The sequence below is a fragment of the Cyrtonyx montezumae genome, unplaced genomic scaffold, assembly GCF_038088225.1.
Source record: "Cyrtonyx montezumae isolate F1298 unplaced genomic scaffold, pur_monq_1.0 scaffold_20, whole genome shotgun sequence".
Classification (NCBI taxonomy): Eukaryota; Metazoa; Chordata; class Aves; order Galliformes; family Odontophoridae; genus Cyrtonyx; species Cyrtonyx montezumae.
Window position 1 is genome coordinate 1,523,697 of NW_027071937.1, and position 27,419 is coordinate 1,551,115.

General features: G+C 42.8%; 2 protein-coding genes across 3 annotated transcripts in view; both read right to left on the reverse strand.

Moving 5' to 3' along the window:
• Nucleotides 1-27,419, reverse strand: part of RABGAP1 (RAB GTPase activating protein 1) — a 58,790-nt gene that overhangs the window by 18,676 nt on the left and 12,695 nt on the right. For both annotated transcript variants that reach the window (XM_065737271.1, XM_065737272.1), the window contains 8 exons: nt 27,238-27,395; nt 26,334-26,444; nt 25,417-25,483; nt 24,985-25,087; nt 24,547-24,716; nt 22,399-22,573; nt 20,532-20,625; nt 17,551-17,701 (listed from right to left, as the gene is read on the reverse strand). In XM_065737271.1, coding sequence (XP_065593343.1) covers nt 17,551-17,701; nt 20,532-20,625; nt 22,399-22,573; nt 24,547-24,716; nt 24,985-25,087; nt 25,417-25,483; nt 26,334-26,444; nt 27,238-27,395 — 1,029 coding nt within the window. The remainder of the gene's footprint in view (nt 1-17,550; nt 17,702-20,531; nt 20,626-22,398; nt 22,574-24,546; nt 24,717-24,984; nt 25,088-25,416; nt 25,484-26,333; nt 26,445-27,237; nt 27,396-27,419) is intronic.
• On the reverse strand, nt 9,323-11,103 carry GPR21 (G protein-coupled receptor 21). Its single transcript, XM_065737353.1, has one exon. It carries the CDS (start codon nt 10,818-10,820, stop codon nt 9,774-9,776), a length of 1,047 nt encoding a protein of 348 aa, XP_065593425.1. The 5' UTR covers nt 10,821-11,103; the 3' UTR covers nt 9,323-9,773.

Below are 27,419 nucleotides of genomic sequence, written 5' to 3' on the forward strand. Positions count from 1 at the left end.
CAGGGCTGACACGTATTTGAATTCAAACACCTTCCTCATAAGGAAACAAAACTCAAACTGCAAAATTCTCTCTCTGGTCACCGTGGAATCCACTTTCACACTGCTGTTACTCAGGGAGGTCCCACTGACTTTGCACTGGTTTTGTCATACGGTCAGAAATTAGTGTGAGAAGAGAGGTCTCGAGATCCCATTGCTCAGCCAGTGTTCCACGCTTCACCCGGATCTGATCGGCAGCGGTGCGCTGCTGCAGGGCACAGACAAGGCACTGGAGACAGCAGCAAGTCAGCTCACAGCTTCCAGCAGTTGCAAGGAGCAGAAAAAGCCAAAGCTGTCCAAAACTTTGCCAGACAGCAACAAGGACAGTGTTACACACTGTGGGTGTTCTGATAAGATCTGTATGCTTCACATACATTCCAAAATCCTGAAAGGTCACTTGGTAGCTATTTTTAATGCTTGTATGACACTACGTCACCAAATTCATTTACTTTGCAGGTTACTTTTGATAAGTAGCATTGATGCTGAATTTTACCCACAGTGCCAAAGCAGTGTGAGAGGACTTCAGTGCTCAGCATTACACCCAATACTGAGACCTTAAGGAAGCACTATGAAAGCCATGTTTCAAAGCAACAGACTTGTTAGCTGCTCGTGAGATACGCTGCCCTGAGAATATAAGCATTACCCGGAGTAAGCACTTACTGAGAACATTCACAAATAAAGAGTGGTATTCGTGGAAATCAAATGAATGGTTTCGAGAAACACCTGCTATTTGATACAATAGTGCACTGATACAGCATACTTTCAGTCCAAATATGGCAATATAGAGCAATTCTAAAAATAAAAGTGAATCCCTTGTGATATCCAGCCCTTTAGCTGTGTTCATTTCCTTTTAGGGCTCAAGTTTCCCACAGGAAAATTATAGAGAGGAGTTTGCCTTCAGCTCCCCACATCAAGTACGGGTAAAGGATAAACACACAACACAGGAGGGAAGGTTGTCCTGCTCACGGAGATTACATTAAAACCTGACAACTGAGAACAATACAGGTAAGAGGAAAAACCCACCCGCTCCAAAATGAACGCACCTTTACCACCTCCCAGCTACATAAAAGTCATCTGAGACAAGGCGTGAAAATGTGTGACGTATCATTTATTTCTTAAACGTATTTATGATCCATTCAGACCTTTCAAATAAAGTGTACAAGTGCATTTCAGAATAAAAAACTACACTCTTCACACAGCTCTGTAGAACACGACATTTCATCAAGAAACTTGAAGCAAAAACTTCCTAGTAAACCACCCATGCATCCTTTGGCTACAATAACATCACTGATCAACAAGTACTGCTATTCAATTCTGAGTTTCCCTTTAAAGAGAAGGAGCATCCTAAAATATGCTGCCCCTTCCAAAGACCTCTCTTTAAAGAGAGAATATCAAATAAATTAGCTAGGCTTTAGGCAAAACAGTAAGGCTACTGAGTACTGTTGATGCATGATCCATACATTTGGCGAACAGGCAATCCTAGGCTACGTGAAACACGTCGAGAGCCCTTAAAATTTTAGTAGTATCAAGATTACATCAATTCAAAACAAATGGCAGACAAAGATGTAACCAGTGGAACAATCACTGAAATGTGTGCAGGTTCTCTTAGGATGGGAAGTGCTGACAGATTCAGAAAAGTGTTTATAAAAGTCGCTAAGAACCACACTGACATTCTTAAAATTACATATTTTACAAAGCCCTAAACTGCGTGACCGTACAACTCTACCACATTAAACCACCTGTTTTAAAAAATACATACGTATATCCGTATGTATGTACATCTACAGCAAAGAGGAAACAAGCCGAGGGATGTGTGACAGCCAGAGTACAGATCATCTCAAAGGGAATAATGCATTTCTTCGGGTTTTAATACCTCATAGCAAAAAATACCTCTTGGAAACAATTATGCAAAGGTTTAGCATCAGGTATTTACATAGTTCAGTTTAACGTAGTTCACTTAATATTTAAAAATATGTGAGTTATTTCAAATCAGTAACTCTTGTAGGTTTTGGCTCAACTGTACTTTTTCCTATTATCACCCTTAGCCAAAAAATCAGCTAGAGAAATGTCTATGAGAACGGCAGGGAGAAGCGTCCCTCTCCCCCATATTTTAACAATAATTCTGAGTTGGCACAAAATACTTATTTTCGGAGCCACAATGAAGACTGCTCCTCAGCTGTCCTGAACCTCCCAACGCCCATCTTCACCTCCTCGCCCTTCCCTGGGTACCAGCAGAACAAATCCAGGCAGAGATGAGGAGCGCTGAGGGGCCGACACCTTCACACTCAGCACTGCATCACAACCACAGCGGTACTGAGCCTGCCGGCCCGGCCCACATTCACCTGTTTGCTTTTCTAATCTGCTTGGGTGGATCTGTTTCCCGCAGTCCTTCGGAGCAGGGGTTTCACACTCACACCTCCTTTTAATACAAAACAGCTTCCAGCATTTAAAGGTGCACAAAGTCTTTACAAACACACGCACGCATTCCTATGTGTGACTTTGTATATTCTCGGCCTTTCCACGGACACTCAGGAGGAAAGCACCAGCCGTGGCACTGCTCGTGTGCAGAGCTGGACTGTCTCCCCATACGATTCCTCACAGCAACCCTCAGTCAGAACACGCTGAAACAATCTGAGCAGTGGCTTCTGCTGTCCCCGTGCCTGGAGGAGCAGGCACGGGTGGAACGTGTGGACAAGAGAGCATCCTTTAAAGGAATATTGCTCCACTGTATTTTGTTCAGCAAAGCAACCTAAAAGCACACGCATGCATAGCCTCCCATGCTTGCAGTTTAATTGTAAACAGCACGTGGAAAAAGAAAAACAATTTTAAAAGGTACTAATACAATTCAGAACTCCCTGAAGAAAAGACATACCCACGAGTATTAAGAACAGTAAGAAAGCTCATCATTAGCAATCGCAAACTCATTTCCATCCTGTTGCATTCATTAAAGGAATACAAAATTGAATCTAGTGTTAACATGCTAGAATTACAATAGAAACTTGATTTCAGAGGTTATATATGGAGAGAAATTTATCAGCATAGCAACTTGCAAAACTCTGTGCTGTACAGCACCTCCAGGGATGTCATTCTGCGACGACACCACGCGTGATGTGAAATCCCTTCAGGCGGTTCTGAAGCACGGCTGGAGGGAGCACTGCTTCCTGCGACCGAAGGAATAACCTCACCACCATTTTCAGTAGGTTTTAATCACAACAATTTATCCTCAAGAAATATGGAATCCCCCAAACCAGAGCTGCTCAGGAACACACCAAGCACCCTTCGGCCCTCAGGGATTTATCTCTTTGTACGCTAAACATCAATTCCTTTGACACCATCTACAGAAAATGTTTTTATGAAACACTCTTAATACCCAGTAATGCTAATATTTAAAAATATTTCACAGTGTTGTACTAATGTAACTTCATAAAACAAGCAACTTCAGTCAGCTAAAGCTCAAAGCCTTACGTTATATTAAAATTGTCCAAACTTTTCACACACACACAACTATCAATAGCACTATAAATATACCTAAGCCGTTTCAGTGCGAAGTCTGGCTGTACTTCCCCTGACAAATCCCTCGGTACTCCTGCCAGCACATTAGAACGTCACCCTTTACTAATCTAATTACTGATTTTCAAGGATTCAGTTACAGTTGAAATCCCAGGAGAACTTTTTTCCAATTTACAATAAAGGAATGACTTTTTGTGATCAAGCATTTGATTGCTCGTCTCACGTGAGCTCCCTAACAGTGAAGGATGACACACATGCACAGCAAGACTCACTGAGTTCATCTTTAGGAGGGGCTGCTTGAACTGTGTAACTTTTGAACCAAAGGGTCTCCAGTAACGTCCAAGAAGTCAAGGCTTCAATTCCAGAACTACCATCCTCATCGTACCAGCATGCAGAGCCCGCTGCAGCAGGGCTGTGCTGCTGGGACCTGCTCAGAGCTGCCCCAGTGCCTCCAGGCCAACGCGTGGTTGGGGACCACTCCTGTCACTTGGTTTCATTAACTGCAAATTCACAAGGTGGAGAACCAGCTCTGACTGGGTAGACTGTCCAAGCACACGTAGGTTGTACATAAACAGCCTGGGTCAGGATGCAAGAACATAAAGGTTACGTTAACATTTTCACTAAGTGCCAGAGCTCAAGAGATGCAAACATTTTACAGGTGAAAGCCACAAACACTTCCTTGCACCAACCACTACGCACACCCAGAGCAGACAGACGGTGCCTTGTCTGACACAGCGATGGGAGCAAGAACTGCAGAGCAGCAGAAGGCAGTAAGGAGCAGAGAACCACCAGTATAGCTCTCTGCCTAACAGAATTTTACACCCAGAGGACCACACGTCACAGGAGGGAGGCAGAAAGCTGGCTGTGCAGCCTGTACCACACCGGGGATCGGCCGCCCCGTCGCACCCATGCTGTCCCACTGCAGCCAAGTGGCAGTAGGCAGGAGAACCCCTGCTCCCAGCCTGGGCAGGACCCGAGCGCTGCGGCACAGCAAAGAAGGTTAACTCCATCTTTACAACAATGGGTTATAAACGATGTGGACCAAATAAATACTCCATTGTGTTGACACAACTGCAGCTTACATCATACCAGAAGTGCACACACAGCGCTGTCCCACAGGTTTCTTCTGTTTGTTTCCGCTGGCAGCAACTTTCGGTTTCTGTCTCTAAACATAATGACCTGCTTTTACGTATACTACGTTTTAATTTTCAAAAGCTTTCCTCTTCCAAAAGCTTTTTATGCATATAACTTCAGCTTGCTTTTGCTTCTATGCAGAAAACATCTTTCAAAGTAGTGACTGCAAAGCATAGACAGTAAGGGAAATGACAGCCTCGAAGCTTTAAGATGCCAACCTCAAGTCAGCACAGTCCTAGGGCAAAACAGATTGTTCCCATGATAGGGAACTCTCTGATCATCCTAAAGGAGGGACTGGACAGAGTGGAAAGAGATGAGCACGGAACAGACATGGGTTACAGAACAGGGAGGATGCACTGTTTTTCTGGGGAGAACCAATGGACCCAGCCTGGGCCTCCTCCACTGCACTGCAGTTTCTGCCTTCCTGGGAGCCTCAGCACAACAGTCCCACGGTTTGCAAAGCATCCATTCCTTCCCCCACTGTCAGACAAAAACTGTGGAGGCTTTACACCTCTCGCATCAGCTACAAATTTGCTTTTTCAGCTTCAGATAGAATTGGTGGTGAAGGTAAAGTTCAAGTTTATTTTGAATGGAATCACTGAAAGGATGTGCCACTGCATTCTGCAAAGTGGGAAATGGGAAGGAAAGAGTTTTTAACCTTAAGAACAACATAAGGACCAGGTCAGGCAAATGTTTTAGCAGATGCTTCAAGTATGCAGTACTAAAGATGTGTTTAAACAACAATTAAATAACACCTTCAAAACTTCCAGCTTCTCATACAGAATTATAACTGTAACAGATGAAATGAAGTCATTGGAAAAAAATCAAATGGGCCATTTGTGTCACGTCTGAAAGCTGGCTCCCACACTCACATGTTAGTTCCTAAGAATACTTTCTAAAGTCCAACCTTAGTTAGGGGCATAAGTTTAACCAACTTCAAATTCAGATGTGGAATAGGAGCAGAATGAAAAGTTCGCCTTCCTGGCTCACAAAGGTTTGGTGCAGCTGTTAACAACACAACAAACATCAAAAAGCTGCTCATCAATTTTTCATACTGAATATTTGCATTTCACATAACATACATCATTCGAAAGTGTCTTTTTCAGAACAGATAAACTACTGAAATTTAGGGCTTATGAAAAGCCATTATGCAAAGGGGAATGGAGCAGTGCCTCAGAGATGCACCACAGGGCTAAAATCTGGGAATTCTCATTCAAGTTTCTGCTCTGAGAAAGACCCTTCTTGCAGCCGTGCGCTGTTCCTGAATCCCCTGTGCCTCAGATCTTTGTCCCACTCTCTTCCTGCAGAAGATTTACAACAAATACTCACAACTGTCCTTCGGTACTGACTCAGAGCCACATCAGAATTCCAACTAAGAGATGAATTTCTGAGTGGTAGAAAGCTTAAAATACAAGTACACCCCCTCTAATGGCAAATGAAGCCCACAGAAAGCAGTAACATTTAATAAAAAACAAACAGTAGATGACAACAAAACTTTTGCTTCACACAAGAGATAACTGCCATGTTAAAAAATACTGCCACTCGATTAAAAATTATTAAAATGATAATTCACAGATTTTCTCCCAGTTTACATGGGAAACAGCAATGCCACCACAGCCCAAACTTCCAGTATGACTGTGCTGTTTAATGAGGAGCACTCAACGAAGCAAATAATCACATTCTGAGAAGTTGTGCACATTGAAATCTTATCCTGTGGTATTAAAAAAAGCCCTACTGAATTCCACCCTGTAAATTGGACCTTGCAGCAGCTTAACTTGAAAGAGAGGCAGATAACTCTAATAAAAAATAAATGTACTGCCTAAGATGGAATTTCAAAATTAGTTCATTAACTATACCACAGCACATCATTTTTATGAAGACATAATTTGATTTCTGTATTGTCTCCACTGTGGTGTTCATATACACAACACTCTTGACACCTATTTCTAATATTACCATGCTCAGGTGCAGATATAGCCAAGAAAGGATTAGTTTCATATGTATGATGATGAAAGCGATCCAAGCATGCTGCCTAACAATTCATAGCACATACTGTGATGAAAAGGACTACTGTGCCTCACGTTAACTACATGAGGAAGGATGTTAAACGGACCGCTGAGCAAACAACGTAATACTAACCAAAATTATTTCTTGCACAGTTGGCACAGGGACCAAGATTCACCTCCATGCAGTTTCACTGAAGAACAGTGGAGTTAAACGCAGTCTGTTCAAACCACCTATTCAGCTGCATGCCTTGACCAACCTTAAACTGACAGGGAAAAAGTAACTGAAAATTCAAACCAGATAAATTAACAGAGACAGAACTAGAAATGTTTGACTGCTAATGAACCAGGCAGCTGATGCCATACTTTGAAAATGCCTGAAAATGTTGGATGGAACCTGAACGCTTCAGCGGGCTGCAGTTCACCCTTCTTGTCCCAGAAGAGACTTTCACCTCTCATGGAAATCACCTGAGCTGATGAAGACTTTGAGATGAGCGTGAGTGAATGAAAGCCGAGCTGTTAGAAGCACTGCAATCAAACAATGGCTGCAAATATCTGTCTAACTCTGTTCCAACCACTACACTGAGTACAACTCGTCTTACACCTCAAGCAGCAACTGTTTCAGTGCAAGTTAAATCTCCGAGCCACCATTAAGCCCTTATAATTTATGTTAAACTTAAATATTCTCAAGAACTAGCAATGAATACTCCTACCTAAACCTTTTATTCATGCCACAAGATTTGGAAGAAAAAAACCCATTTGTCCTCCAGCTGTCACCTGAAATGACCACATTTAGGGTTTTAGGCCCTGGCAGACTTTTTTCTTCTATTAAATTTAATCGAATGCTATTTGAACGCTAGGTTGCATGACCTGAAAGACATGGAAACGTTAGCTACAGTGAAGAGTCAGAGAAAAACTACTGGGAGTTTACCTGAGTGGCTGTTCCAAAAATATCACATAGAAATGCTTTGATATTAGTGACTAAAGCCCTTAACTGCTCCCTAAAGCCCACCCGTGCCATGATACCTACAAAACACCGGAGAACAATTAGCCAGCTGTGAGCTTACACATTTATAAATGACTCACTACACTGCTATGCTCTGCTCCCCCACCAAGGCTGCCTGCCACAGCCAGGTGTCTCTAACCAAACTTCAGACTGCCAGAGCTCAGCACAGCACATCACCTCCACGGGGCCTGTGCAAAGATGACAGTGTAAGCCCTTGACCTAGACAACGTCTTAACGTGGAAGACAACAAGCAACGTTGTGAGGGCATCAGGATTTAGATGGCCTTAAACTTGCAAATGAACTAAGGAGGAAGCTCATCTGGCTTGGACTATGGATCAAACACTCTGAAAGCTGATTATGACATGGCTTTGTCCCAGGGCAAACCACTGGAGACCAGGGACTGGGGCTCCCAGCACATCACAGAGGAGGGAACATGTGTCCTTGCAGGGCCACTAAAAAAAGAGATCATTTTGGTCAGTGACAGCAGCAGACCTGAAAACAAATATGCAGTCTTTCCTTTGGCCAAGAGAGCCCCAGTTCTAAAACACTCTTCTGAAACTAACCTTTTTTCTCCTTTCCCAATACAACAAGTGTAAACCAACTGTGACTTTAGTACAGTGGCTCAAAAAATTCCCCAAAGTCTCAGCACCGAACACACAGACCGGGGGCACGAGGCAGTGGGGGGCACGGCCAGCACCAGGCCGGGGCTGTGCCCGCAGGACAGCCAGCACCGAGCCCAGGGCTACGAGGGACAGTGCAGATGTAGCGCGCTGTTATAGGATGTGGTTCACAAACGCTTTCATAATCCAATATGACACCAGTGAAAAGACATTCTTCTGAAAAACCACTCAATCCGAGGGCTATGCTGAATTCCTAACAGCGTTACCATTCTCAAAACCGCTTCGTTTAAGCGAGCCTGAGAAAAGTTGCGGTCAACGAAACTTTGCTTCTCAGACACTGTACATTGTTTGACCAGTTAAATATGTGTTTGCCAACAGGATTTAGCTCCTGCTATATTCGAACCATCTTTAATCCCTGGAAGCCTAAAGAAAAATGTCTCTGATTTAGCTCTGTGCGCTTATGAATAACTCAAATACTACAGTTAAATTTACAGCATAGTTCCCTTAGCTGTTTAGAAGACAATTGTTTTCTTTCCTTTCCCCCTAAGTTCCAGTATGTAAAATATCAAAAGAATTTAGATTAAAGAAAATGGGGGGGGTGAGGGAGGGGAAGAGAACGTTATTTTTAAAGCTGTTCTTGAGAAAATTTCCATACAAAAATGTGGCATTTCTCCACTGTTTGGAGAATAATTTTCACATGTTGGCACCATTCTCAAGAGGCTGCCACAATTCTGGTATCATAAAATGACAAGTATTTTTCTCTTAGCTTATCAAAACACGTTTTATTTAACTGCTAGATGTGGTCTGATTCAAGTTTTTCTCACTTGACGACAACTAGAAGGCAGATGCTGTACTCTGATTGCACACATGCAGCCAACCAGAGGAACGGGACAGGGACCGGGGCGCTGCACTCACAGCTCCATGCCACGCTCGTGCCAAAACGCTCACATGGTTCACCACTACAAGTTCTGAGTCCTACCTGGGTAGCACTGATGAACAAATGGTTTGGCCCCTTCTGTTACAACGCTGGAAAATTTTGTCAATATACTTTGGCATATATTAAAAAAATCCCTGTAATACACCACATACCGTGACATTTCCACTTCAGATCTATCATTTACATGTGAAGCACGAATCTCGAAAGAACCTAGCAGAACTGTAAGAAAGACTACATTTTGCTGAAGCTCTCAGACACCCACTCCATTCAGTCACACCAGCTGGAGAGGTAAGTGTCAAGATACAGCTTTATTCTTAAAAATGAATATGGAGGTGAAACTCCACAGCCGCCTCCACAGCAATAAATTTTTTAAAGTGAAACCACAACGATATTTGCTCCTGATTCTTCTACGTCAGCAGCATTTCTCAGAAACCTTTTTGCAAACCTGGACACGATAAAATCGTATTTAACTTTTTTTGCAAATTACGGAGTTGTCCCTGCACTTCCCAGTCGAGCTGACAGATGTCTTAGACATGACAACCATTGGAAGATCTTTTGCTCCTAGAGGTAGAGGAGTCCTTGGCTACCCTCTGTCTAGCACAAGAGGCACAAATCGCCCCTGAGAGACGCTTCAGCCCCTTCTGAAAGACACTGTTGGAGAGACTGTAAATGACACAGTTGCAGAAACTGTTGCTAATGGCAAGCCACGTGGTCAAGAAGGATGCAACACGGTTACTATAGACATTGGAGCTCTCCAGCAGAAAATAGATGATGTAGGGCAACCAGAGGATGTAGAAGACACTGGTGATACGGAAAAGAACCATGGCATAGCGCTTGTCCGGGCAGGGCTGTGCCTCCCCTGCCTCCCCGTCCTGAGAGCTGAAGCGCACCCGCCTCTCGTTGATCTCCTTGGTGTGCTGCTGGCAGATGCGGAAGATGTTGAAGTACGTGAAGCAGACAATGAAGGCTGCCGGGGCGTACAGCATCACCACGATGAAGAGAGTGAAATAGGGATCGGTGTTCCAGGAATTGGCACACCACTGAAACACGTCCCCGTGGTATCCAGGCTTTCCCCAGTGAAAGGAGGGTAAGAAGACCAGGCAGGAGTACAGCCAAATTACCAGGATGCAGATCCGCAGCCTCCACGGGGTGACCAGCGTGTTGTAGGTCAGCGGCTTGGTGATGGCGATGTACCTGTCAATACTGATGCATGCCAAAGAAGCCATGGAGACGCTCTTCAGCACCGACACCACGTAACCAAAGATTTGGCACACCAAAGACTCGCTTAAAACAACCGGATAGTGCAGCAGAGACAAAGAAGGCACCAGACAGCTCACGCCCACCAGGAGGTCAGCATACGCCATAGTCTGGATGAAGTAACTGGTGGTGTGGTGGTTCAGCAGAGGTGCACAGTGAAAGACAAATATCACAATAATGTTGCCCGAAATAATCAGCACCATGAGGAACACAATAATAACCACTTCCAGAAGGCAAAAATTGATGGTCTCCAAATAGCTAATGGCCAGGAGACAGAATGGCCGGCCGCTCTGGTTGCCAACCAAAGAGGAGTTCATCTTGAGCACTGCAGTGATCTCTACTTCATGCTCCTGCCTGCTGCCTGCAGCCGCCCCAGGCAGCTGCTGTCATTGCGGCTGGGGCTCTGTGTGCAGCAATGTCAGAACCGGAGCTCGGGTCCCCAGGGCTGCTCCAGCTGCTGCTGCTGTGCATTGTCTGCAGCACAATTCCCCTTTAAACCCGGCTCCGCGCTGCTACCGGCGCACGGGGACCCAGCGGCAGTCATGTCAGCAACTTCACGCAGACACAGGGCTGCTATTAGAGCCCTCTGGGTGGGCTGCCTCGCTCAGGAGGGATGAGGGATGGGGAAGAGGGAGAAGGAACCTTCCTCGAGCGCAGATGGGAGTCCTCCCGAACGCTGACAGAAGAGAAGGGGAAAGCGTTTTACGGCATCATCCCCGCCCCGCTCCCGCCGCCTCCAGCCCCACGCCCTGCTCCGCTCCGCCGCCCGCCCCGGGCCCACCGAGCGGCGGCTCCCGGTCCGCGCCTCCCGGGGCCGCCCGTGCGGAGGGATGCGCGGAGGGGCGGTGGGCGCAGCCCCGCTCTCCTGGCTCCATCTTGCGCGCCGCTTTGTTCGCCCGCCCCGCCGGGATCGCGTCCCTCCGGCCCCGCCGCCCCCCGCCCGGCCCGGGGCTCCGCGCGGCCCGGCCCTCACCTGCCGCCGGCGAACAAAAGCCCCGCGCGCCCCCAGCGAGCGCGGCGCGGCGGCTCCGCTCTGCCCGGCGCTGCGGAGCCGGGGGAGGGGACGGCGGGAGGAAGGGGAGGGGAGGCGGGCAGGAGCGCGGGGGAGGGCGCGGCGCCGGCGGGGACCCGGCCGGGCTCCCCCCGCAGCCCCCGCCCCGGGAAGGGCCGAGCCCCGCGGTGCCGCGGGATCGCCGGTGCCTCCCCCCGCACCCGCTGCGAACGGTGCCTCACCCTGCGCGACCTCGGAGCCAACGGCGAGGCAGCGCGGCCCCGCAGCGCGGCGGCTGCCGCCCGGTCCTGCGGGCGCGCCGTGCCCTGCCCTGCTCCCCCGCCGCCTCTGCGGGGCGAGCGGCCGCGGTCCCAGCACGGAGGCGAAAGTGAACGCCTAGCGGGACTTAACGGCTTTTCTACACGAGCCCTGGTTGGGAAATGCCCATTCTGGGGGGAAACGGCATCCTTTTCCCAGCGTAGTCGGTGTTGCTTAGGAGACACCTGAAACCAAGGGCATGCGAGCTGAAAGATGCGCTTCACTGCTAATTCAGGTGTTGCTCCAAAGGGAAAGCCTCCTCCTGCGTACATGCACGCCAAAAGCAAGGGCATCGCTGTCACTGACAGTACCCAACAGCTGGATCTAAACCAGCTCTACAGAATAAAAAGCTTGCTGGCATCCCAGGGAGCAGTGGTGTTCAAGAGACACCACCAGCAAATCCCACCGCGCATATTTCACCAGAAATGCTTCTCGAATGCTCCTAAGGCATGGATGTTATAACCGATGCTGCTATCTCATTTGCCTAATGAGAGGGACACACCTGAGAGCATCTTACCCACTCGGCATGCTGCAAAGCACACCCCTGAGAGAGGTGGAGCTCATTCTGAGCCCAGGGCCAGGAGCTGCTCACCGAGCCAAGCTGACCAGCACATAACTGTCACCAGCTCAAATCCACATGCTGGATGATCCAAGCAAAACCCAAGGTGTTGGTTAATGTAAGCTAAGCTTTTGTTGCACTGTTGGATACCAAATGGAAAAGGAGTTACAGCCAAAGGAACAAATCTCAAAGCCATCACACTGCAACACCTGGGATTTCAGTTGACTTGTAGGTAGAAAAGCCCCCTTATAATGTGTTTTGACTGCTCAAAAACCTTGGCTGGACAACACCATGACTTAGCAGATTTTTACTCGGTCTCCTACAGAAGTCTGAAAACAAAAACGTTATTTTTCCACCCCTTTTCCCCCAAAAGATCACTTTACTATTGTCCTTCATTTCTGTTATAATTTATGTCATTTCTACTCATGGAAAATTAAGTATTAGAACTGTAGCTAGGAAACATAAACTTTGAATTAAATTTAGGCAAGCGTATTGTGGTTATACAAAAAACAAGCTATGATTGAATTACTGCCGGAGAAATGATCTCCTATCTTTCCAAAGCAGAGAATGATTTACATACCAATTGATTCACATAGTATTTCTGGCTCCTTAGGCATGAATAGGCACATTATAAACATCCTAAGGAAAACAGCACACGTTCAACTTTAAATATATCTCAGATACGTAAAAATAAGGTAGTATTGGAAATCCTGAGACTGCCCAGAACAATGTCTGGTTGCTCAAATTTCAAAACAAAAGAAGTTCCTCTAAATCAAAAAGTCCTCCATGTTTTATTTTTACTAGTGGTCCACGCTTAACTCCTCCATAGCCAGCGGGTATTTCTATGTAAGAGAACGCGTTCCTGTAGCTGGCAGCCCGCTGTCCCCTCAGCACAGGGTAACAGCTCTGCTCTGTGTCCAGCCCAGCCTACAGATGCCCACCACTCTCTCAAGCTTCCCTGCCCAGAGGCTGAGCAGCACGCCGACCTGCAGAGGCCTGGGAAGGCAGCCTTGGAACAAGAAAAGGTGACCAACAAGCAGGATATAACCCTACCAGCCACACCTGGAGAGAGAGGTCAGCTCTCTGGTCAAGTGCACAAGCAGCCTACCAAGAGTCATCTCCGACAGATGTGAAAACATGCATGTGATTTTTGGTAGCTGAGACCTGGGATTCTGGGTACCAGTCGTTGAAAGTACTTCTGTACGTAGGCCCTTCTCCCACTCTGTACAGTGACACAGTACAACCTCATCTGAGACTACTAAAAGGTATTCAAGAACTCAAAGTTACAATGAGAACTCTTGGGAGACCTCCTGCTTATAAAAGATAATTTAACTTTTATCACCACACGATCAGAACTCATCAAATAAGGAGTCTGCACCAACAGCATGCCTGTGTCATACTTCTTCCATCCCGTGCTACACAGATGTAAGTGAAGTTTAATTTTAATTAATTACACACAACTGTGGCCCTTCATAGTCTTAGCAAATTACACTGATTTCTCTTAAAGAAACACATGGAATCTTGATTGCAACACCCAGAAAATAAATTAAGCCACCCACAGCTAAAGCACTGCTGTATTGGATGCCACTGATGAAGCAACCTATTCACTCAAATAATGGTACTGACTTTTTAATTTCTTCATTAAAAAATTAGTATAATTTGCACCAAGACTGAGAGCGTATTTGGTAGAATTTGTGTACTACAATCCTCTGCTCATGGAGACAAAAGAAGGGGGAAAATGAGAAAGTGAGCAGCAAGAGCTCTGCTCTGGGAAAGACTGAAAGGAACCTAAGTCCAACCAGGCTATAACTCCTATCAGAAATGTTACCCCGGGGTAACATCCCAGGGCAGCCCTCTGCCACTGCACTGTATTTATTTAAGTTTGTACCACAAGATGTCCTTCTCATGTTGAAATTTCCTTAATCCAGTGTATTTATCTGGTACAACAGCTCTCATCTTTTGGAGGGATTTTTGGTTTGTTTAGTCCTTCCACCTTGTATCCTCCCACACAGACCTACACCTAAAAGTTCTTGTTTTCTTCCTCAATATTTCAAATATCGGGTTCTTAAAATTTCGGTATTGTGAAGCATTTATCTGCAGATTACTGCATGACTTCCACTGGCCTGAAAGGTGCAGTAGATGTATTAATCCTCTAAAAGTCTTGTTTGAAAAGTAGGCATTGTCTATTTTGCTTTGATGATCATTTGTTTTTAACCTGTGCAGCCAGCTTTACAGGTCTTGCATTCAGCAATGCCTCTATCCATCTACGAATGCTGAAAACAGGAAGGATTTTTCCTTTAGGTACTCAGTGACACCTGCAGCGAGTGCCCTTCTCTCTCCTCCTCCCGTTCAGAGGCCAAAGCCCAAAGATTAACAGCCATAACCACGGCTGCTGAAGTCCTACAAGGAACAGATGCCTCTCAAAGGATTGTCAAGATCATTTCACCTAGAGTTTTCTTTCAGTCCCCAGTGGGGACGTGACCTCAATTCATTGGGCTGGCTTTCAGCCACACTCTCCATCATGAGCGTGGCAATCTGGAGTTTGCTAAAAGCTTCATTATTGCACACAGATGGCGTGCAAAATCTCAAAAGTAATTTGTGGAAGCACCACAGTGGTGCAACTTAGACACTGCTGTAACGATAAAAGCACAGAGTACAAACCCAGCTAGCACTTACCAAAAAAACCAGAGGAAACAATGAATGAATGAACACAGCCAGGAAGGCGACACGCAGCACACAGCAAGGCGTGCTTTCAGGGCTGGCTTTCACACTCGTGCACAAGTCAGATGCACCAGGAGAACAAGATGCAGTCTCTGCTGGGGAAACCATTGGAAGACATTTCTCTTCCAATTGTTCTGTATCCGCACTTCAGCAGTAAACAAGAATTTATTCTCACAGCAGTTTATTTGCAAAACAAAGCCAAAAACACAATTCTCCAAGCACCAGAGGCCACAGTTCCACAGGAGAATAGCAAACATAACAAGAAATGCTGGAGAGTCCACACCAACAGCCTGCTCACAAGCAAAAAATCACTGAGAGAGGTCAGAAGCTTTTGAAGCAGCTGTCAGCACAGATCCTTATTAATTTGGGGCTGTGGTGCCACATGGGGTCATGAACAGCCTGGCAGAAATCAAATACAGCTACAGAAATAGAGGGCAACATTAAGAGAGAAGGGGCAGTGGATTACAAGTACTCGCAGTGCCTTACTGCACATCCTGCTTGCACCAAAGAGCAGAGGTTTCACGTCAGCTCCTTGTGCTTCCACACTACACCACGGCAGCTTTCCTCAACAGACCACGAGCATGGTAACACAAATAACTGCACTCCTGCCAGAGTGGAGTTTGCATTAGTGACATGCAAAACATAACAGAGTATTATGAGGCCAGCAAAGCAGTGTATTATAAAGCACCTTGCTGCTGGTGCACACTGACAGTAACAGAGCAGTTATCTGCTATCTTCAGAGCAGTAAGAATAATTATTTGCATTAGAACTCAAAGATTATTTGATAATCTATGAAAAGCTTGGAAAAAAAAAAGGGTAAGATGTAGTACAGCTTCAATATACTGTTAGCATATAAGATAAACAATGGGTCTGTAAACATCATCTTTCCAGGTCCTGGCTCAAGTCCTCATCAGCCAGTGATAACCTCTTTGATAACCTTTACTCACTCCATTGCCTGCAGGTTGACAAAATCACAACTGCACTGTGAATTCAGCAAACATAGATTTGCTCTAAAAGCACAATCCTCTCTGTCCATCCTACAGAAACAGTCACAGCCCATTTTCATGTAATTTTGTAAATGTAAAAGTCACAAGGCAAACAGCCAGGACAATGGTCTAATAGGGCACTCCCATATTAGAGCTGAATTCATGTCCCTTTGACAGACTTGGTTATTGCAGTTACACTGGTAGTGCACTACCAACTTCATGTGACGGCAGCAGAGCATGAAAATGGTCATTCAGTGTTCATTCTCTTTGTTTAATTCCTTAATTAGTTTTTGCTCTGAATGACTGCTGCAGGTGTAGCCATCCTTTTGCTGGAGGCCACAGTGCTGACCAGCCAACCCCCTGCTTGGACTCTAGGGATGCTCCCAACACATCAGATCCAGCTTATCGCCTTCGTGTCTGCCCAGTGTAAATGAGTGGAAAGCCTTCACAGGCTTGAAAACCAGATGTTACACAATTCATTTTTGTATCACAAAGATGGCTGTAGTATGTGTCATCCACTGTGCCACAGAGAACATCGTTTCCATTCTGATACCAAAATAATGAAACAGAGGGAAAAGTGACACAGTCACTTGGTCTCAAGGCAGTTGTATCAGCACTGCACGGGTAACTGACACACTCCTTGCAAGAGCACTCAACCTCCACAATATCCGTATGATTCATTCACCATAAACACAAGTTACAGTTCTACCATGCAGGTAGCAATATTAAGGAACTCAATACAGTCCTTCTAGAGAAGCACATTTGATGAAAATAGTAAAATACAACTTACCTATAGCTTATCTACAACTTGTCTATTCATATAACTATGAATAAAACCAAATCAGCACATATATTTTCTGGTAAGGATGAACTATCTCAGCCTGTGACCTCTTTGTCACTCTACAACTTTCAGGAACACTGAATGATGGCTGTATCTGATTTTGTTTTTCTTTTCCTATATTATTTAGCTCAGCAGTCAAGATGAGAAGTTAAAAACTGCTTCTAGTGCAAAATGTCTGACACGCTCTGTTTTTTTCCTATCTCAAAAAAAAAAAAAAAAAGAAAAGAAAAGCAGTTCAACTAGCACTGGATTTTTACCATGAACGTTAATAAGACAACGGAACAGAATTCAGCTTTCACTCAGGAAATCCAAACAAGCGCAGGAAATGAGCTCCCTGAATCTGTCACTTATGAATGCAATTAATAGAACATTAATTTCTAACAAATTAACTCAGAACTCATCTGAGTGTAGAAAGAAGGATTATGAAAAGAAAACACTCCAGAAATAAGGCACTAACTAATGCTGCGTGTGAGTTTTCTTTGCTGAGGGGAGGACTCAATTACCCTCACTGGTTGGTACGGTGCATTCAGATAACTCATCAGCCTTTAAGCAGGAGGTTACACACTTGGCAGTTTCTGTATTCCTTTTCATTAACATGTGGGAGGAAGGAAAATGGAAAAAAGCCTTCTACCTTTGTGATGAGGATCCGGTACTTCTCCACCAGGTGGTCGTTGTTGTGGCACCCTGCCAGCAGCTGCCAGACCTCTCCTCTCAGGGCCTCGGGGACACCACTTCTCACCAGCGCCGACAATGTCTTTGGCCTCACGCTCAGATTGAGGTGCCTGGTGTAGGGGAAGGCTTTGTTATGATTACCCATGTAGAAATAAATGAGGTGAACAACTGACATGCAGCACCATACACTCCAGAGGACAGGAACGTGAAGATGCTCCACATGTTTGTCAAGAATAAGTGAAACTCTTACCAAAGTGACAGGTCATGGGAAAAAAAAGATTTGAAGAAGAACTTTGCAAACTATTTCCTTGATTCCTAAGAAATTTAAATATAATGAAAGCATATGTTATAAGACACTAAACAAACCAAAAGTCCACAGCAAAAACTAGAACGGGGAAAGGTACCACATTTGTAAAATTCCAAGCTCAACCCACACAAAAAATCCCACCCTGCTCTCGAGTCCTTCCAGCAGGGTGGACAGGCAGCCACAGACCCTTCTTGCAGAACGACCAAAGAACCTTGCGTGGTTTTCTAACTACACCCAGACGGTTAAGGAGCTGCCACTGTTACACAAGCTATTCCCAACTAAACACTTTTCTTTTTTTCAAGTGGGATTGGATGACAGCTCATAAATTACAGCACAGCAAGTCGTAAAAACTCAGCCTAATTTATGCAGTTACAGAAAGTTATGCTCAACAATCCATTTGTGGCTCTCATACATTAAATGCCAAAATACAGAGACCTTAAATCAAAGAAATTATAATTTTTCTGCAGTTACAAAAAATTAAAAAAAATAAAAAAAAAAAGAATAAAAGAAGCTCTACTATGTAAAATGATTAACAGTACTGATAGACAAGGGCAAAAGCTGAACTTAATTCATATTGATTGCATTCTTTTAATAAACTTGTATTTCATAAACTTCCTTAACAGTTGAGCATGTATGGATGACAGACAATTTTACAGAGGCTGGGAATCCTTACTGCCCTCCCTCCAGTCCCAGCACACTGATCTGGAGCCATCTGGGCCATGCTGTGACACTATATGTCACACAGGAGCTACAGTCATTAAGTCCTCATTCATCTTGTTTTCTCTAAACAAAATAAACTACAATTATGATAATGGTTATTTAACAATTACTTACATCTACATACATACGTAACTATGAACTTCTATATCACATTTATTTATTTTTATAAAATACTTACACTGCAAAATACTACAGTTGAAGAACAGTTGGTAAAGGCCTAATAAATTAAGGCTTCAGATCAGAATAAGTGCAGCAGCAATTCTAATGAATACAGCCGTGAACTTTAAGGCTGTGGCCATAACACTATTAGATTTTTCAAAACTATTCTGAGATGAAAAAATTGTGACTCACCAGCTATAAAGTATGAGCCAAATGTTATTGAGAAATCACAAAATACCAGCACACATTTCATTGCTATACAAATCTAATTATAGGATTCTAAAAACCGAGCATGAAACTACCTGAACTCTGATTTTTATGATTTTCAATCCTCTTATGTGAAAAGCTCAAGGATCATTATTTCCAAATACTCATTGTTAGTTAAGAAGGAAAGCCCTTTAACACATATTAAAGGTGTTGTTGCCAGCATTAGCAAAGAAGCACTTCATATCCTCTTAGAGCTGCCAAAACATTTTCAATTGGAGTCAGGTAGCTTAATTATCTTTCAGCCCTCAGAAGAATTACAAAAAAAAACCCTCAAGCTGAAAGAAACTTTCTCATAGCAGGAAATTAACAGAGCTCAGCTGTTAATGGAGCTTCTACAAGTCCAGGAGAGGGAAGAAGAAAGGATCTTACCACAGCCACCCCCTGCTTACAGAAGCATCTGTTTCTGATGCACCCATTCCTATCAACCAAGTCCAACACAGTAATGCAAAACCGAACTAGAAGTAAAAGCCCTTATCTAAATTACCACTAAGCAACTGCAGAAGATAAGAAATAATACGCAGCCGTGATGACCTTAATTTAAAGACTGATGAGGTCACATCAGTACTTTCCCTCTGCAAAAGTGCATGACTCCATCTAATCTGCTGTCCTACTCCTTAGATCCAATACCCTTAAGGCCCTCGGTTGCTGTACAGTCTTCATCCTGCTCTTCAATAATATTAAGAAGTAGAAGGCAACAACTAAAGCAAGAGCTGAAACATGGCATATTTGAGCTCAACACGATGTTGTGCTTGTCATGCCTCTTTGCAGAAAAAAAAATCACTACACTTTTCAGTAATTAACATCAGTCTCTTAAAACCACTCAGGCTACTTGAAGGTGGGCGACTAAAAGAACCTTCATTAAAGGAAAACAGGTGTTGCATTAGCAACTTGACTGTCAAGAAACACTCTTTTTATAAATTGGCATTTTGTAGGAGAAAAAAAAATAGAACTCATGTACTTCCCTCTTGGCAGGCTCTAGAGCCATCTTCCTTCAGAGAAGGGAGGAAAAGCATCTTTGCTATCCAAGTACAAGTCTCCCATATTCTTAAGCTGTGGTTACTAAGATATGACAGCTGCAGGAAAAAAATGACTGTGAAATAAATCAGAATTACAAAGAGGAATAGAAGTGATCTGTGCAAAATAAAGAAAATGTACCTCTTCTTTTATTAATTAGTTCAGACTTCTAACAAAATTTCAGTGAAGCTTACATATATGTAACATACTCATTTTAAGAGACCATCACCTAAGGAAGCAGCATAAAAGAATTTCTATACTGTATGTAAATACACACTCAAAACTGAAAATACTTCAAACATTCTCTGAAAAATCCAAAGCCAGAGAATATAGGGTTTTACAGGGATGAAAGAGGACTAAACCCAAACTAATCTCAGCTGGCTTCTGGAAATAAGAAGAAATCCAGACAGAAGGAGCAAACAGGCTGACAGAATTCAGAATTTTCATTTTCAAAATGCAATTTTGCCACTCACCATTTGGACAGCAGCTCTCCCCACGTCTCCAGAATTTTTTCTGCACACTCCTTGGAAACATCACCAGAACCACTTAAGAGAGGTTCATCATTGTCTGCCAACAGAATAGAGGGAATGCTGTGAGATCAATAGACATTACCTTAGCACAGCAGATGCAGATATTGCTTTCCTAACTGCATCAGTGTGTGGCAAGAAGAATTCCTCATTTGTGAATGCACCACTTGTGCACTCAACACAGAGAAGCCAGAAGCAGTCTCTTCTCAGAGCTGCAATAAGATGCAGAAGACAAGCTGCAACATGTGAAATTCTGGCTACCAGTACAGGGAAAAAAAAATAATAATAATGAGAATGGCCTACTCCTGACACAAAGACCCAGAGAGGCTGTGTACTGCATCACTGGGTAATGGCAGAAACAAAAGGACAAGGCTCTGGTTAATCCATCTAGCCAGATTCCTAAGAGGCAAGACTAAAGACCTCCAGAGGTCCTCCTCCCATATGTAATTATATTCCAAACTTTTGGAAAATCATAAAAAATTTTCAAAGAGCACAATTTTCCCTATCTAAAAAGCTAAAACATTATAAAAAGCCAAAAAGACAATAAAAGCCACGTGGTTCTACTGACCAGAAGTGGGCCTGCCATGCTATTGAACACCCACGAAAGTCCATCAAGTAATCAACTTTGAAACTCAATGCTTTCTGATGCTATCTTTACCTTAAACTAAACAGTTTTTTGAATCAAACTTCCAGCTAGAGGGATAAGTGAGCAGGGAGTGCTTACATTAACATAATCACATAACTTTTAGAAAACAGTACTAAACTTAGGTACTGTCAGATATCTTTAAATGCTCACAACAGGCATCACACACAAAAATACAATAAACAGTAATCAATATTGTTTTTGCACTATTCATGAAATAGCACAGATTGAATTAAAAAATACTACCTTAACTGATACCTGAAATTATCAGCAATGCAAGAGTTTACATCTACTGTAAACAATAATGAAACCACACACACACGTATGTATGTTCCTGGTCTAGCAGAGGCTATCACTGGAGAAACTTAGCAATTGGAGATTATTTTTTTATGAGCAACATTTGCAAAGGAGTTAAATTTGCAACTAATTTTTTTGTTGCTGGCTTTTTAAATAAAGGCAAAGTAAGACACAGAAGTGAAACAATTCACTCAAGGTCACATTAAATGTCAGCAGAAAAAGCAAAAAATTCAAGTCATCTATACATTCCAGCTCAAAGCTGCAAAGCCACACACTTACATATTCAGAACCAGTCTGTATTTTAGCTCAAAATGCTAAATAAATAAATAGAGACTGAAAATGCACTGATGTTCTGACTAGACAAGTTCTGGTATAGTTTCATGTATTACAGATGTCTATACCTCCCTCTTCACTAAAACACGCTGCTTGCCTACGTTTTCAAATACCAGCTTCTCATTTGCACTCCCAAATCTTTTCACAGCTGCTCAGGGAGGGGCAGAAGCTACATGATAATCTCAAATTTTTAGCAGCCTCTTTTCACATTGTTCCAAATATATCACACTGAAGATTTGCTCAGCCTGGGCTGAGCAAAGCACAGACAAACCACAGAAGTGTCAGACAAGGGAGAGGCTGATCAGGAATGCAGGGGTACTGGTTACTGAATACTCACAGCATTAATCCAAGATTTAGAACCAACGAAACAATCAAACAAACAACAAAAATCAACAAGCAGTAGGTCAAATTCTGACTGGAAAGAATTGAACATGTTTCATAACTAATATTTATCAACTACAGGTGGGTTTTTGTTTTTTTTTTTGTTTATTTTTTATTTTTGTTTACTGAAGTACTCAAAGCACGCAGTCTGTATCTTACCTTCCTCTTCATCATCCTCTGGAGGGGAAGGAATCATTGAGCCCTGTGACCCTGACTGGGGCAGGCGGAGAGAGGGGCTCGCTGTAGTTTTCCTTCTCTCCCTCTCAGATTCACTTTCTAGACACACAACTTCATATAATGTGTCTGAGTTATTCTTTCTGTCCTTTTGCTTTATCTAAGAGAAAAAATACAGATCTCCAGGTTACTTCATAAAGTTTTACTTCTTTCTGGAACTGAATTGCTGAGAAATAAACACTTTTACTTGCATTCTGTAGTGAATGTCCTTCAATCCTTGCAGAACACTGCATGCACCACACAGGCCTGCAAACCTTTCTATCCTAATGCCACCTGTGTCTCATACCTTTCAAAAGAAGTCTGATTTCTCTAATTTTCTGGAAATGCTGGTGGGAGCTAAAGGAGAATTCTGATTTAATTTTTCCACTGTGTCAAATGTCTTTAGCAAGGTTTCCAAGTCAGCTGTCTGGGCCGTGAGAACACAGGCACATGAACCGTTGGGTTCCAAAGTTTATTATGTGGCTCTGTTTCTTCCTTAATTCTCAATGCTTTCACTCCTTCCTTTGCTTTAAAAAGAATTTTTCCCTGTGAAATGGTTCCCAAATTTTAATGCAGCCCAAGAATTTTTTTTTTTTTGCCATAAAGCAATAAAAATAGAGAACAGAAAAGGAAAGATGAAGGAAAGAGAGAAATAAAATGTATAATCATACTCTACAGTAAGTTCCCAATGCTCTATTTTACTCTCTGAAGTATTTAAAATGAGGAGAAATGAATCAAAACTAAAAAATACTAAATCACTAAATGTAATCTGCTTTCACCATTTCCGAATAAAGAAACACTGCCAAAGTAAGATAAGCCAACTCTACACAGCTGTATTTTTAATAGGCTAATCATGGCTCCATAGAAACAGGTTTCCCTTCCAGGCTTATCAGGCAGTGCATTCTATATTTGTTGCTTCCACTATGAATTCTGATAATCTTCCATTAGTAAACACTGGAAGTTGGACAGTCTGACAGTGCTTCGGAAAAAAAAGAGTTAGCTGAGATAAGTCACAATGCCTGTGAATTTAGTGAGACAAAAGATACAGAATTAGCTCGCTAAGATAAACTTCCTTTAAACCACCAAGAGGAGAAGGTGACTCTTAGAGGCAGTAAAATATTTATAGCTCAGCAGCCTTAACAGATCAACATCACCATGCTCCACCTCTAAGATGTCCTAAGTAAACAGAATGATCTCAACAAACTTCTGAAGGAAATTTAGAAGAACAGTTCCTGAAATGTTTATTCATGTTTTAAGTAAAAGATAGGACAGACACAAAAAAGAATCCTTAGCAAACTTCATTTTGTTACTACCAAGGAAGACTGACAGTATATGCTAGCATTTTAAGACAAGGGAACGATGAAGAAAACAAAAACCACCACAGATGAACATCTTACTTCATTCAAACTTCTTTTACAAAGAACATTTGCCAAGAAATCAGAAAGACTAAGACCTTGGTTTTCTGAATCACAACTAGAATTATTAAACCTTGAAAGATCACATACAGAAGCAAACACCACTGTGGATGTATCTTTCCATGTCTTTAACCAGGACTTTCAGCTCAAGGCAGTAACTTCTAAAGCAGGAGAATGGCAGCCACTTCAAATACATCATCTCTATGGTAACCCAGACCTTCAACTTTCCAGCCTTATTTTGAGACTGTTATTGCTTTGTATTGTTATTAAGAGTATTGTGGACAGAAATAATTCTTTCCTTTTAAGCGGATATAGTAAAAAAAAACATAAGTTGGAAGAAACAGTAAAGTTTTTAACAAGTTTTAGGGATTTACTTGTGATTGATTGTACTTTTTTTCTTTCCTCCTAGGGAAACCAGGAGCATGTATGAAATTTCTAGTTTAACCTATGAGAAACAACTTCAGTGAAATTCTGAAGGGCTGGCAGGCACAAGTAACTACAATTTTTCTTCACCCTCAGTGCATTTGTATTTATTCTGCATTACACCATCAGCCTACCTCTCGATGGATACAATCAACCTATCACAATTACCTCTGAAAAACAACCCTGCCAAGTCACAAATTATCTGCAGATGGGAGAAAAAAAAGTAAGAAAAAAAGCAAAAAGAAAAAAGCATTACCTGTTTTAATTTCAGGAAAAAATTTTCAGTAGAGCTACGTTTGCTGAAGGGCCAGAACAATCTCTCATTAGGTGAGCAGACTCTGACTTTAGTCTCCAGAATGAATCGAACAGGTTCCTGAACCTCAGTTATCACCAAGTCCACAGCAGTAGTCATGAACAGTACTTTATCTAAAGAGAAATCCCAAAGCAACAATAAGAGAATGATCCCACAGTGCAGAACGATCACCAACTAAATAACATTTCACTCTCATCAAGATACAGTTACTCTTACAAGGTATTATTCCTAAACATAGAACTTTTCTTCTATACTTGTTCTGTTTCTGAGACCACAAGCCACATTCTTGCAGGACACATCTTAAATAAAGGAGAATTGATCCAATGCTCCCTGTATAAATTAATTACCTTGACTAGGGATAAAATCTGACCAGGTTCATACCTTTCGGTGTTTCTTCATTTACAAATTGGAAATGTGGAGATTTTTGATTCCAGCTTCCAGTGATCACATATGATTTCCCATCAGAACTTTTACCCATCGACTCCTGGAAACAAGGAAGCTTATAAATCTTTATTTAAATTAAAGCGACTCCTATATTACAAGATCTTCAGCTACATAAAACAGCTCCAGCAGAGGTAAGAAAAGGGCAAGCATATGAAGTTCATTTTGCATGGTCCTGTAACAGAGATCATCTCTGAAAATAAAAACAGAAGTAACAATTCAACCCAAGTTTCCAGAGCAACACTCAAGAACATGAGGTACAGCATCAACCCACAACAAGCGTGCCTAAGCATCTAAATCTCTTCTGTCTACCCTGAGATCATAAGCAATAATAGTGTAAGTTATTAGATTTTGTTAATAAAAGACCCTTACCAAATCTAAGAGGTGCATGTCACCACTCCGAACATCTTTCCCACGGCTCAGGAGGAGGCCAAAACATCTGCAAAGTCAGGCAGAAGAAATTAATCTGCAAAAGTTACTACTTATAAACAAATCATAAGCATTCCTTGTCTAAATATTCCACCACACACAATTGTCTTTGCAAAGAGACCTGTGTGTCAAACAGAATCTCCTAACAAGGGCTCCCCATTCTGCAGGTAGGATAATACTGCCTCCATTCTTCTCTTTTTCTTTTGTTTGGTTGGTTTGAGACATGCTTGAATAGAATTTAACCTTTGATACCAACAAGAATCAGGAAATTCCACCTGAAGTGCAAAGATCTGTCTTTTATGGTTTTATTTTGCATAAATACCACCCACTGGGGTATATTCCACTTCATCCTCTGGTTTACCACACTTCCTGAAGTTCCTGCCCTGACTGCAGTCAGACAGAACCTTTTCTCTGTATTATAAAAAAAACAAACCACTAAACTCTGTCAGTCACCAAAAAATTGCTTTCAAAGAAGTGAAAGATTTGAAATCCAAGCTCCCTCTTCCCTACACAGGTGATGGATATTCCAGAATTCCAGACTGCAGCAGATTCAAAGCACAGGTAATATTCTCTGCATGCAACCAAGAAGAAAGGAATGTTTTTGAACATGATCGAGGAGATACGATCGCTGGCTCAATGAGCAGAACTGTGCAAGATTTCACTGTGCCTGCACTGTGTCCCCTATCACACACACACACTGAACAAACCAGCCAGATCTTCTGCACAGTTCCACTCAACTCAGAAGTCAGGAATTAGGTTACATAAACAGAGTATTCATAAAACAGTTATTAAACTGCTGCCTCAGAAGAAAGAGCACAAAACATCATATACAGACACATTTTTTAAATTTATATAATTACCTCTCAATAGCAAGCTCCTTATTAGTTGTCTGTTGGACATAAATCACTATCTTCTTATCGATTCCTTGGCGGAGTTTAAAGCACTGTCTGTCCTTGTCCTTGGGAACTGCACTGTTATTCACCAGAAAGGGAAAAAACATTCAGATCATTTCTCTGTATTCCTTGAATGTATCAAAACCAGCATCAGATGTTTGGTGAAGCCAGCTTCTTATACTAAAGAATTCAAGATCTTTCTTCTGTCCACACTATCATCAGTAACATGAAAGAAATGGTAACATAATTAAGTGATAACATGTTATCATTATTAGGTGAAAATCAATGTCCATAGGATTCTCCTTTGCTGGATGGTTTTACACTATCTGTACCACGGCAGCTGTGCAGACTCTGGTACCAAGCCAGCAGAACTGAACATCACCTAGTGCACCACCGTGTGCTGCAGCTACACATCCTGGCAATTGCTGCTGCTGTGTCTGAGCCCAAGAACCATCTGTCTCTTTCATGCTCAGGCTCTGAGCTGATCGTTTTTCAGCTGCTACCACTTGAGCAGTCCTTTGGATTGTCTACAATGGAAGGTGCTGAATAAATATTGGATTATTAGATATGAGTTATTTATTTATTTAATAAACAAAGCTTGAGCTAGATGCAAATCTGAGAACAGAAACGCTGCTGAAGCTGTGGCTGGGAGCCAAGTCAGAATATTTGGCTCAACGAGTCAGAATATTTGGCTCACATGCCATACTGAAATAAAGACACTTCAGCAATTACAAGAGACTACAAATGGTTGTCTTAAACATCTAAGGGCACTGTGTATAGGCTGAGCAGAACAACAACAACAAAAAAAGCATTCCCTTGCTTTCCAATAAGAGAAATAGACACTGTATGCATGAGAATAAAGGACCTATACCTGAAATAACCTTTCCCATCATCTTCTTTGATTTCCAGTGACACAGAGAAGGTGAAAATATCACTGTCTGGAGTCTGCGGGGTGGCAATGGCTGAGAGAGGAGTTTGTTTGGCAGAACGACGAAAGGCAGTGGCAAAGCTGTACAGTATCCGGCTCACCTGCGTGTACACAGCAACAAAGAA